At 33.5% G+C, this 13,801-nt stretch overlaps 1 protein-coding gene across 1 annotated transcript in view; it reads left to right on the forward strand.

Moving 5' to 3' along the window:
* The window catches only part of LOC128230878 (potassium voltage-gated channel protein Shaw-like), a 32,848-nt gene extending 19,300 nt beyond the window's left edge, over positions 1–13,548 (forward strand). The window contains exon 2 of the mRNA XM_052943305.1: positions 12,229–13,548. Within this exon, the coding sequence (XP_052799265.1) occupies positions 12,229–13,548 (1,320 nt within the window). The remainder of the gene's footprint in view (positions 1–12,228) is intronic.
* The last annotated feature ends 253 nt before the right edge of the window (positions 13,549–13,801 follow it).

Genomic DNA, 13,801 nt, shown 5'->3' on the forward strand with positions numbered 1-13,801 from the left:
ACACGAAATAAAGCCTATATCACGAGAGCAAATTAATCTAGATTGGTGACCTTGATCTTTCCGTATAATTTATCTTATGTTCTATGGCAGCGAGTAGTTGTGTCAAGTTATATTAGTTTTGGTTCGTATTTTGTATATATTTACTCGTTTGTACTACGAAGTGTGTTACTATGCATACACGTTGACATTGATCATTATAAACATATGTGTTGTTGACGATGTACATTGTACACTATTTATGCGAAAAGCTACAGAAACTAGCTCAGTAGCAAAAGGTTTAAACATAAACCCGGTTTAATGGCACTGGGTAAACGCCAAAGACATAAAACATAAAATTACAAACAAGAAACATGGAAGAACAGCACAAAACTCCACAAGCAGCACAATGCATACATACTATATATAAAATACTAGGTATGTTTATCAAGGATTGTCGAACTAAACTGACTGTCTGTCTGTCGTAACTGTACATATTAAAGAGCGGGAGATGAAAGAAAGCATATATTGAGTCACATACATCGGTCGGCTGTTAATAAGGAACTTACAACGAAATAGTAAAAAATATATAGTTTGGATACCAACAATTCATCAACTGTATCGGAACATATATGTATATCACTTGAATAGCGAAGAAATACGAATTGTTTAGCAAGAATATAGTTAATGTGTACATTTAAGTTAATGTCTGAGCATATATTCAATAGATTCTACAACTAAAGGTTTGAAACTCATCTAAGCCGCATGAATCTATTTCTTTGAAATTTCTGGCTAGGGAAATGCTTTTTCCTGAACTATTGTCGCATAGAATACGGATATTAAAGCTTAAATCTTCAATATTGTATTTTTTCATACAAGAACAGAAGGTAAATGAGGGACTTTGTTAATTGTCTTCGTCAATTCCTTTCGAAAGGCAGGATTAAATATAAAGACAATCTGTATTTCACAGAAACAACATTTTTGTAAACTTACTATTTCTTGTCATGGATACCAACATTTGGCCGCTACTTAATATATCCGAAGGGTGTAAGCGGTTGGTTGACATGTCAGTGAGTTGTCCTGTATGCCATCCAAGGTTTACAGCACTTACTTGGCTATGACACTCCGAGTGCATTATGCTTGCGAAAGTGTTTGATGTTTGCTAAAGGGTAGATTAACTAGTTGAATATAGTTAAGATAGAAACGAAATTAAAGTAAAAGGTTTATACTGCTCGAATGTCAGGACGAACTCACACATACCATTATTGATGTCCTCAGGCAGTTCCCTGTTATCAGCGACGTCTTCGTCGCCATTTAGGAACGAGCGCAGATTCCAATTGTGTCCTACCGTCTTAAATAAATCTTTGGTTTCAAGGCTGGAACCAAAACATAACTCTGAAGCTTTGTATCCAGTAACCAGTTAATGTACCATAACCTTTGTTTATACACGGCGGGAAAGGTTGTATCGTCGTCTGCTCGTGTCTGCGTTCAGTTAGCGGAACTATAAGCACTGTTCCCCCTTTTTGTTTCTCCCGTTTGCTGCCGGGACAGATTCAAGCAAATTCGTTGTTCTGATCAATTTTGTTAAACATTTTTATTTCGGCAGCCATGGTGTTAAAGTCAAACGCATAAAGTATGGTGGTAGAAGGTGAAGTTCAATAAAAAATAGTTCTCGTTCACAGCTCGAAGGTATGAGAATTACCTCTCTCAGTGGAGAAATTAATTTAAAATCAGTGATTAATTCGTATTTTGGTTTCCATCAATTAAGCAAATTAAGTACTGTACTCATTAGTGCAAGATAGCTAAGAGCTAACAACTGGAGAACGGAGGGGTTGGAATCGTTATCGGTAACGATAGCTGTCTCGTAATTCACATGTTTATCAGCAAATCTAACGACGGGTTTTCCAATTATTTCTTCCACATTGTTATTATCTAGCAATGTTTCTTAAACATTAATTAAAAAAAGAAAACACACACAAGGTTTATAGCTTTATTAAGTTTCTAGAAGCTTTTTATACACACAAATCAAACGTTTTTATATTTAAACACGAACAACGAAGAGCTGGAATAGGACTAGAAAAAGGACATGTGTGATTCTATATATGGAGGCTGCGTGTGCCCGCTTGTCCATCTGCCGTTGTCTATAGCGTTTCGAATAAAACAAATCTTAGATTTACTGCGATAGAATGGTGACATTACTGAAAGGGGGTTGAGGATCTTCTTGGTATGAACAAGCTTGAGGCTAGTTTCAGTTTTTGAAATCACGTAAATATAGTATTTTCTTACATTACATGCAAGATCAGCTGCTAACGATCGGTATCACAAACCAATCTATGTCCTTTTTGTTTGAACAAGGTCAATGAGCATCTGACGTCCAAATATAGTTATAAAAAATCCTCTCAAGTCATTTTTTTACTTCTATTTTATCAGTTTGTTAATATAGGAACTGTCCGTCACAAAGTACTCGTAAAAGATGTCGTGTAAGTGCCGAGCTTGTCCTAAAAGTACTTCAAAGTTGGAACCGTGCTATATTTATATAAATCGACCATGTCCTTTGCAAATAAGAAAAAACGTCCTTGAAATGTTCAAATAGTATTTGTATCTGTATAAAACCTTTATGGGCACTTTACAACATTTTAGGAATGACTTTGTTTGTGTAATAGATTGACATGATGTGTTGTATGAGATTCATGATTCTCGTCGACATTGACACACAGTTTCTTGTCATTGTATTGTCATTGTGACTCGGAATTTAAACAACAAATCAAATATCATTGTTGACGATCGATGGTTTTAAGGCATGTTTGAATTCCGACTCGTGCATCATTCTTGTTATGATATATTCACCAGGTAGCTAACGAACTGAGCAAAACAAAAACAATATTTATGAGAAGTATACAGACATTTATATCGTCTAAACACAGACATACTATTTCAAGTGTCAAATGTGTGTAAATATTCAGTGCACAATTTAGTATATAATTTGTATTTCATCAAAAACGTATACTTATTTATAGTAAAGTTGTATAAGGTATAAACATGTGTTTTAATAGCAGTATAAGAAGCAGGATCAAAGGTATGGTAACAAGGATCAAACGTATAGTAACAACGGATGAACAGGGAGGTTATAAAGGATGAATTGTAAGATAATAGTGGGCACCCAGTATGGTAAAAGAGTATGAACAATATGGTAATATAGGATGAACAGTAAGATATAGCTGGTGGATGGATAGGATGAACAGTAAGATATAGCTGGTGGATGGATAGGATGAACAGTAAGATATAGCTGGTGGATGGATAGGATGAACAGTAAGATATAGCTGGTGGATGGATAGGATGAACAGTAAGATATAGCTGGTGGATGGATAGGATGAACAGTAAGATATACTAGTAGATGATGGATGGATAGGATGAACAGTAAGATATAGCTGGTGGATGGATAGGATGAACAGTAAGATATACTAGTAGATGACGGATGGATAGGATGAACAGTAAGATATAGCTGACGAGTAATATAGGATGAACAGTAAGATATAGCTTATGAGTAATATAGGATGAACAGTAAGGTATTACTAATGAGTAATATAGGATGAACAGTACGATATTACTGATGAGTAATATAGGATGAACAGTAAGGTATAGCTGACGAGTAATATAGGATGAACAGTAAGATATAGCTTATGAGTAATATAGGATGAACAGTAAGATATAGCTGACGAGTAATATAGGATGAACAGTAAGATATAGCTTATGAGTAATATAGGATGAACAGTAAGATATAGTTGATGAGTAATATAGGATGAACAGTAAGATATAGCTGACGAGTAATATAGGATGAACAGTAAGGTATTACTAATGAGTAATATAGGATGAACAGCACGATATTACTGATGAGTAATATAGGATGAACAGTAAGGTATAGCTGACGAGTAATATAGGATGAACAGTAAGATATAGCTTATGAGTAATATAGGATGAACAGTAAGATATAGCTGACGAGTAATATAGGATGAACAGTAAGATATAGCTGACGAGTAATATAGGATGAACAGTAAGATATAGCTTATGAGTAATATAGGATGAACAGTAAGATATAGTTGATGAGTAATATAGGATGAACAGTAAGATATTACTGATGAGTAATATAGGATGAACGGTAAGGTATTACTAATGAGTAATATAGGATGAACAGTACGATATTACTGATGAGTAATATAGGATGAACAGTAAGGTATAGCTGACGAGTAATATAGGATGAACAGTAAGATATAGCTGACGAGTAATATAGGATGAACAGTAAGATATAGCTTATGAGTAATATAGGATGAACAGTAAGATATAGCTGATGAGTAATATAGGATGAACAGTAAGATATAGCTGACGAGTAATATAGGATGAACAGTAAGATATAGCTGACGAGTAATATAGGATGAACAGTAAGATATAGCTTATGAGTAATATAGGATGAACAGTAAGATATAGCTGACGAGTAATATATGATGAACAGTAAGATATAGCTGACGAGTAATATAGGATGAACAGTAAGATATAGCTGACGAGTAATATAGGATGAACAGTAAGATATAGCTGATGAGTAATATAGGATGAACAGTAAGATATAGCTGACGAGTAATATAGGATGAACAGTAAGATATAGCTGATGAGTAATATAGGATGAACAGTAAGATATAGCTGACGAGTAATATAGGATGAACAGTAAGATATAGCTGACGAGTAATATAGGATGAACAGTAAGATATAGCTGACGAGTAATATAGGATGAACAGTAAGATATAGCTGACGAGTAATATAGGATGAACAGTAAGATATAGCTGATGAGTAATATAGGATGAACAGTAAGATATAGCTGACGAGTAATATAGGATGAACAGTAAGATATAGCTTATGAGTAATATAGGATGAACAGTAAGATATAGCTTATGAGTAATATAGGATGAACAGTAAGATATAGTTGATGAGTAATATAGGATGAACAGTAAGATATTACTGATGAGTAATATAGGATGAACAGTAAGGTATTACTAATGAGTAATATAGGATGAACAGTAAGATATTACTGATGAGTAATATAGGATGAACAGTAAGATATTACTGATGAGTAATATAGGATGAACAGTAAGATATTACTGATGAGTAATATAGGATGAACAGTAAGATATAGCTCATGAGTAATATAGGATGAACAGTAAGATATTACTGATGAGTAATATAGGATGAACAGTAAGATATAGCTGATGAGTAATATAGGATGAACAGTAAGATATAGCTGATGAGTAATATAGGATGAACAGTAAGATATAGCTCATGAGTAATATAGGATGAACAGTAAGATATAGCTCATGAGTAATATAGGATGAACAGTAAGATATTACTGATGAGTAATATAGGATGAACAGTAAGATATAGCTCATGAGTAATATAGGATGAACAGTAAGATATTACTAATAAGTAATATAGGATGAACAGTAAGATATAGCTGATGAGTAATATAGGATGAACAGTAAGATATAGCTCATGAGTAATATAGGATGAACAGTAAGATATTACTGATAAGTAATATAGGATGAACAGTAAGATATAGCTGACGAGTAATATAGGATGAACAGTAAGATATAGCTTATGAGTAATATAGGATGAACAGTAAGATATAGTTGATGAGTAATATAGGATGAACAGTAAGATATTACTGATGAGTAATATAGGATGAACGGTAAGGTATTACTAATGAGTAATATAGGATGAACAGTACGATATTACTGATGAGTAATATAGGATGAACAGTAAGGTATAGCTGACGAGTAATATAGGATGAACAGTAAGATATAGCTTATGAGTAATATAGGATGAACAGTAAGATATAGCTGACGAGTAATATAGGATGAACAGTAAGATATAGCTTATGAGTAATATATGATGAACAGTAAGATATAGTTGATGAGTAATATAGGACGAACAGTAAGATATTACTGATGAGTAATATAGGATGAACGGTAAGGTATTACTGATGAGTAATATAGGATGAACAGTACGATATTACTGATGAGTAATATAGGATGAACAGTAAGGTATAGCTGACGAGTAATATAGGATGAACAGTAAGATATAGCTGACGAGTAATATAGGATGAACAGTAAGATATAGCTTATGAGTAATATAGGATGAACAGTAAGATATAGCTGATGAGTAATATAGGATGAACAGTAAGATATAGCTGATGAGTAATATAGGATGAACAGTAAGATATAGCTTATGAGTAATATAGGATGAACAGTAAGATATAGTTGATGAGTAATATAGGATGAACAGTAAGATATTACTGATGAGTAATATAGGATGAACAGTAAGATATTACTGATGAGTAATATAGGATGAACAGTAAGATATAGCTGACGAGTAATATAGGATGAACAGTAAGATATAGCTTATGAGTAATATAGGATGAACAGTAAGATATAGCTGACGAGTAATATAGGATGAACAGTAAGATATAGCTGACGAGTAATATAGGATGAACAGTAAGATATAGCTGACGAGTAATATAGGATGAACAGTAAGATATAGCTGACGAGTAATATAGGATGAACAGTAAGATATAGCTTATGAGTAATATAGGATGAACAGTAAGATATAGCTTATGAGTAATATAGGATGAACAGTAAGATATAGTTGATGAGTAATATAGGATGAACAGTAAGATATTACTGATGAGTAATATAGGATGAACGGTAAGGTATTACTAATGAGTAATATAGGATGAACAGTACGATATTACTGATGAGTAATATAGGATGAACAGTAAGGTATTACTGATGAGTAATATAGGATGAACAGTAAGTTATTACTGATGAGTAATATAGGATGAACAGTAAGATATAGCTCATGAGTAATATAGGATGAACAGTAAGATATTACTGATGAGTAATATAGGATGAACAGTAAGATATAGCTGATGAGTAATATAGGATGAACAGTAAGATATAGCTAATGAGTAATATAGGATGAACAGTAAGATATAGCTCATGAGTAATATAGGATGAACAGTAAGATATAGCTCATGAGTAATATAGGATGAACAGTAAGATATTACTGATGAGTAATATAGGATGAACAGTAAGATATAGCTCATGAGTAATATAGGATGAACAGTAAGATATTACTGATGAGTAATATAGGATGAACAGTAAGATATAGCTTATGAGTAATATAGGATGAACAGTAAGATATAGCTGATGAGTAATATAGGATGAACAGTAAGATATAGCTCATGAGTAATATAGGATGAACAGTAAGATATTACTGATAAGTAATATAGGATGAACAGTAAGATATTACTGATAAGAAATATAGGATGAACAGTAAGATATTACTGATAAGTAATATAGGATGAACAGTAAGATATTACTGATAAGTAATATAGAATGAACAGTAAGATATAGCTGATGAGTAATATAGGATGAACAGTAAGATATAGCTGATGAGTAATATAGGATGAACAGTAAGATATAGCTCATGAGTACCCATGGAACTCTTGTAGTTTATCGATGGCACTTTATTTTGAGTGTTTGTTTTCATGTCTGTTTTCAAGATTTCTTAAAACAATTTTACCGGTTTTCCAACGAATTTTTATTTCATTAGTTACGCTAAATCATTTTTACGTTTTCAATTCTATCCACCGTTTATAAATGTTACTATTTCAGTACAACTCATTTCCATACACCGTGTATAAATGTTTCTATTTCAGTACAACTCATTTCCATACACTGTGTATAAATGTTACTATTTCAGTACAACTCATTTCCATACACCGTGTATAAATGTTACTATTTCAGTACAACTCATTTCCATACACCGTGTATAAATGTTACTATTTCAGTACAAATCATTATCAGAAATGTTTATATCAAACGATTATAAAAGCATATCAATGCCTTCTAAGATCATTACGACCAATCAACATAGGTATTACAGAGACAGTTAGACACAACACTTGATTATCAGATTCAAGAAGAGTTTAGATACACTATTTGTGAGTACAAAAGCGAAAACATGGCTGGCGCCCAAAAATGACAAAATTTACATTGCTCTCATTCGGAACACCTCGGCCACTTTCCATCAAAAACAATTCCGGATGTGTCTGGACTGTTTACGTTGTCAGAATTCTTAACATTTAACTACGCTGCAAGAAGATCGCTGAGTTATTTCAATTAAACAGTTAAGCCTAAGGACCTAATTCTTACGAATACAAGACCCCACTCGCGCGTAACATCGTGTCAGCGAGAGTGATTAATATAATGCTGTAATAACTTGTTTCACAATCGTTGTAAAATAAATAAGTATAAACTAACTCTTACGAATCTTAATTATTTGTGCAAAAAAAATCTCACTGGGAATCATTTTGAACGTAGCTATACAAAATACACGTTAAAACACAACAATTAATTATTGCTATTATTTAAAATTTTACGAACTACTTCTTCTGATGCAGAGGCACACTTCCGAAGTTGTTTTCGATGGAAAATGGCTGCGGTGTTCCGATTGGCCTGAGTCGGACGGGCCGAATACTTTCAAACTAGAGAAACTTATAAATACCCGGAATAAAATACAGATGTTTAACTTAATACTGTTTGTTAAAGCAATTTTATTGAGATCATAATAGTTGCCTGTTGACATATACAGAATTGAGCCATTATGTGTCTAATTGCTACGATATTTTATTGACTCTCCATCTATTTATTCACTAATATATGTGACAATAATTTAACCAAATTGATTACACTGCCAATTTACTATTTATAATACTCATTGTCAAACATGTGTAATATAAGAAATCAAATATTTAAATGTACCCATTTCACTCGTTTGCCTTTGTTACATTTATCATTTGATATTACCTCATTTATCTATGTTTGTATTGGAATGAGTGAAATAAAGGAAAATTGACTTGACTTGACTTGATTCATATACTGTTATGAATGTATCTCTACGATATAATTTTTTTTAGGCCTAATTTGATTCTGGTTAAATTGATTAACACTAATATGAATCAATTTTAAAGTGCATTTGTCACAGTACTGTTATTTCAATATTTTATTGACCGACATATACGCTTCGATCCTCGAATCAAGTTCAATAGGACACATGACCTGTCGGCCTCGGGCGGGTGACCATACTGACGTCATTTCGTGCTAATTGATATAAATAATTAATCATTGAGCGTAAGTAATGTCCGGAACACGTGTTATTCGATTTCCATGACTAAGACTTTGTTCAGTAATAGTTTCAATCTCAAATTTTATAATTATCATGTTTATCTAAAACTGCTGTATATGGAATACATAATTTAATGACATTCTAAACAAATCTTAAAACATACATCCTAAAAATAACATAGGGAAAACATAGTTTTGTTTTATAAATAGTTTATTTAAAGGAATCTAGATCTAGTTTAAATGTAGGTATGTAAGACCCTAAATTATCAAACTATTTATAATGTACATGTAACAAGAACATCACGCTCGTGGTCGGGTATTATATACAAAATGTCTTCCTCTGGTTCGATTTTCATCAATTTTATCAAACTTGTTAAATTTATTCCATGTTGAATGACCACTCATGTATATGATGTTATATCATTTATTTATCACATGCTCTACATTTCTTACGGGGTAATATAACCATCGCGTGATTTTTCTGAATTACACATACGTAATATCTATGTTATTGTTTGACTGCATACCATTTACATACATGTATATTTGAAAAATTGTTTGATTGATAATAAGCTGTACATGCTTACATCAGAATAAACTTTATGTTATGTTATGTTATGTTATGTTATCATATCGTTTGAAAAATCCATCAGTCTTCATGTTTGTTAACAATTAAATTGGAAAAAAGATTGATTAATTAGATATCTTCCAGCAAGTCATACGCTAATTTCTCATTTTGTTTTAATGATTAAAAGTTATTTAAATAAAGTATTTAATTTTTCATATAAATCATAAGAGAAAAACGTGATTTAAATCTGATTTCCGTCTTCATATTATAAACAATTTTATTCAACTCGTCCAGAATATAAGTCCGTCCACCTCTTGAACTCGTTCAATTACAATGTGAAGTCTATGGTGTGCGATGATAGATCGTATTTGTAATGTGTTTTAGGAGAAGTTATCAAAAAAGCTACTGTATCTAACGATAAACAGTTAGATCGTTCACTAGAAACACTTTTTATTTGTATTAGGGAAGGCAACGAGTACCCGAATACTAAATCATTACTCGAGTACTCGAAAAAATTATCATTGTTTTTATAAAATTCACCAAATACACGACTTACAGACGAAATTATCAGATCTTGCGCGTTTCAAAGAAGACAATTTACGGTCCCTCTAATCCCCGCTGTGTACACTTTGTATACGTTCAAGTGACTAAGTATCTCATGGACAATTACTGTCACATTCATTTTAACATTTATCATTTCATTTGCAAAAGAATGTATGCAAAATATAGGGAACATAAAACAGAATGGGCAGCTGGGGCAGTGAGTACGAACAGTCTCAAGTCGGAGTTCAGACTTAAGACTTAATATGGCAAAACTTATTTTCATTGTAACTTACTTCTATCAAAGCGTTTATGGTAAAATTTGCTGAAAAAAATATATACTTGAATGCTTTACTATTATTTACATTCATTTCGTAAAAGAAATGGAATAAATCTGATTTTTTTTTCCAATATAAAAATACTTTCTGAGTCTGAGTCTAGACCCGGACTTGAGACTGTTCGTAAGCTTGGCCCCAGGCCCCATTATCATGAATATACTTCAGTCAAATCTAAATATCAGTCTCAACTCGTTTTACCACATAGCATCAAAAGGTTTTGGAAATGGTATATGTTTTTACACATTTTAAAATCTCATTGAGTCTGTTGATTAAATTTTTGGTCTAGATTCCAAGGGGAAAACATTCTTTAGTCAAACTTGTAAGTCAAACTTGTAATGGAGTACAGTGCATTGCCTTTTAACAATTACTCAAGTTTTTTTGTTTCGAATTTATTTTCTTTTGATATTGTCAGAATCTTTTTATCAAAAATTCTATGAGAAAAAACATGTTTTTGAAAAAGTATAAAAATATGCAAGATTTTTTTATACATGCTATGCTTTTATGTGGTAAAATGAGTTAAGATTGAGATTTGATTTGAGCATTTTTGTGATATTGGGGCCAGCGTTTACTTTTAATATCTATAGCACACAATTTTTCAATCATCAACTTAATAATTCATAATACAAATATATGTCTTTCATTATTAAAAACAAGTGATGAGGGTCTTGTTTCTATATAAAACCGGCTCGGCAAACACCTTTACCGAAGTCAAATACCGCGGGAGGTGTTATTTACCTTAATATGGATTTCCTGTAGCCGATTAAACAAATATAGATAATTATACGGATAAACTATTAATGATTTCTGCTAGCCTGTCCATTACTTTGACGTCATAACCGGAATTATGTTATACAAACTTTGTAATGAGCAATAGGCTCGTTAAATTTACAAAGGCAACTTTGTCACCTTTTAAGCATTGTCTTATTTGAACCATTGATTCGGAGAAAACAAATATGCGTATATTTTGGATAAGATAATTCAATGTTATTTGAGACGTTGATTGTTCTTTAAACATGAACCAGAATAAACCCTCTTGAGCTGTGAACTAGTTCAATTACGGCGTATTTACTCCGCGTAGGTCTAGGAGACTGTAAACAAGGGCGGATTTAAATAATAGTTGCATTTTCTCTATTTTGGATATCGAAACATGTATTCAAAGTCTCTTGAGTCACGGCAAACAAATTTGTAACGAATTGACTTAGCCTCCTTATCCCTGATAAAGTTGCCGTAGTTGTGCGAAAACCGTTATACTCATATTTGTCATTTTTTAGAAACCACTTACAATAATCGTGTTCGTATTTGAATATTCCCAACACACCACTGCTATGGATACATCTTGCGTGAACCGTAACTCTGACTTTGATATTTTGAGTAATGTACCTTGCATTTACCAGCGTTTTGCGCTTTCACTGAGGATGTACTTGACCGTTTTAATGCAGTAGCTCCAGCAGTCTGATAAACGACTTGCACGTTTTGTTCTCCGTGCCTATAAGAGTTTTGTCTATTATGATTGCCCCTGTAGTTTCCATATTATAATACTTAATAAATGACTGAATCATTCACTATCTATTTGCAGGCATTCGCCGTCATCTCGCTGTTTGTTGTGCTGGTGTCAATCACGGTGTTCGTGATAGAGACGCTGCCCTACTTTGGCTCCGTATTCGTCCACGCCTCTAAAACCGACCTCAATATCACCAGCGATGACCTGCGGCGGGAGATGGACATCTTCACCGACGTCACACCCAACGACATCCTGCTCATCATTGACAACTCATGCAATGCTTACTTCTTCATTGAGTTCGTGATCAAACTCCTCGCTTCGCCAAATAAGACTAAGTTTTTCAAAAGTCCGTTGATTGTTATTGAGATGTTATGTTTGATACCTTACTACATCGGAATACTGATAGTGATGGTCCATCCAGATCCCATCAAAGTCTTTCTCTTGGTAAGGGTTCTTTTTGCAACGCGAGTGTTACGAATTTTTCGCATTTTCGTGTTAATGAAACATTTTCTGGCTTTAAAAATATTGATATTTACGATCAGAGCAAGCACAAAAGAACTTTTCTTACTGCTCATTGTGCTTATAATTGGTGTAATAATATTTGCATGTCTCGAGTATTATATGGAAATATTCTCGAATATTGAATCGGAATTCGAAACCATCCCGTTAGCATTCTGGTGGGCGTTGATCACCATGACAACAGTTGGTTACGGTGACGTCAAACCAACGTCCGGACTTGGTTACTGTGTTGGTGGTCTGTGTGCCATCAGCGGCGTGCTGGTTATCGCTCTTTCCGTTCCTGTTATTGTGAATAATTTTACGGTCTATTACACACATGCGCAGTCACGCGAAAAACTCAAACTGCGCAGAAAGAAGTTTGAACAGACTGAAAAATGGCAACGGCTCAAGGCGGGGTTAAAATCAAAACTTAAGAATGGTGCATTAAATGGAATTTTAAATGGCATAAAGAAAAGAAACAATATAATTCCAACGGCTGGAACTCCTGTGGCCAAAATTCCTTTTTTGAAGCTCGGGGGAGGGCAAAGTTCCAGAGCTGACTCAGATAATGAACAAGTCATGCCAAACACTGCACGCGATGTTGTTCTAGAAGATGTCAGTGAAACAATTAATGGAGAGTCAACCACCGAAATTGAAACTGAAGCTGAGACTCATATTGGCAACGGAACTATTTCTTGTGTTGTTCAGGAAATGGACTCAACGTCCAACAGTGCAACTGACATTAGTCCACGGCCTAAAACGGTTTTGAACGGTACTACAAAATTCTTTGAAGGAGCATTTAAAAAACCCGGGTTTTTGAAAAGTACTTTCAATGGCAAAAGTCCTAAAGGCTTATCTAAATTAGCCGACTCCAAGACGTACAAGAAGTGGAAATAATGGGGGCGTTTCAAACAAATATTCGGAACAAACTGCATGAAGAATAAACGAGAAAAAAAACCCATAGTGATAAAAAGCAATAAGATGAGCTGCAAGGCTCAAAGTAGCCATGATCCTTTTTCACTGTCCTCAGAGTGTATCTGAGGTTTATGTCGCGAATCTGCAATGCAGTGACATGGTATATCTGAAGCGAATTGTTGATCCAGACACATGTTACTGTTAATGTCGGTAACACTGGCAGAGTCATCAGTGA

The sequence above is a fragment of the Mya arenaria genome, chromosome 4 (genome assembly GCF_026914265.1).
Source record: "Mya arenaria isolate MELC-2E11 chromosome 4, ASM2691426v1".
In the NCBI taxonomy this organism is placed as follows: domain Eukaryota; kingdom Metazoa; phylum Mollusca; class Bivalvia; order Myida; family Myidae; genus Mya; species Mya arenaria.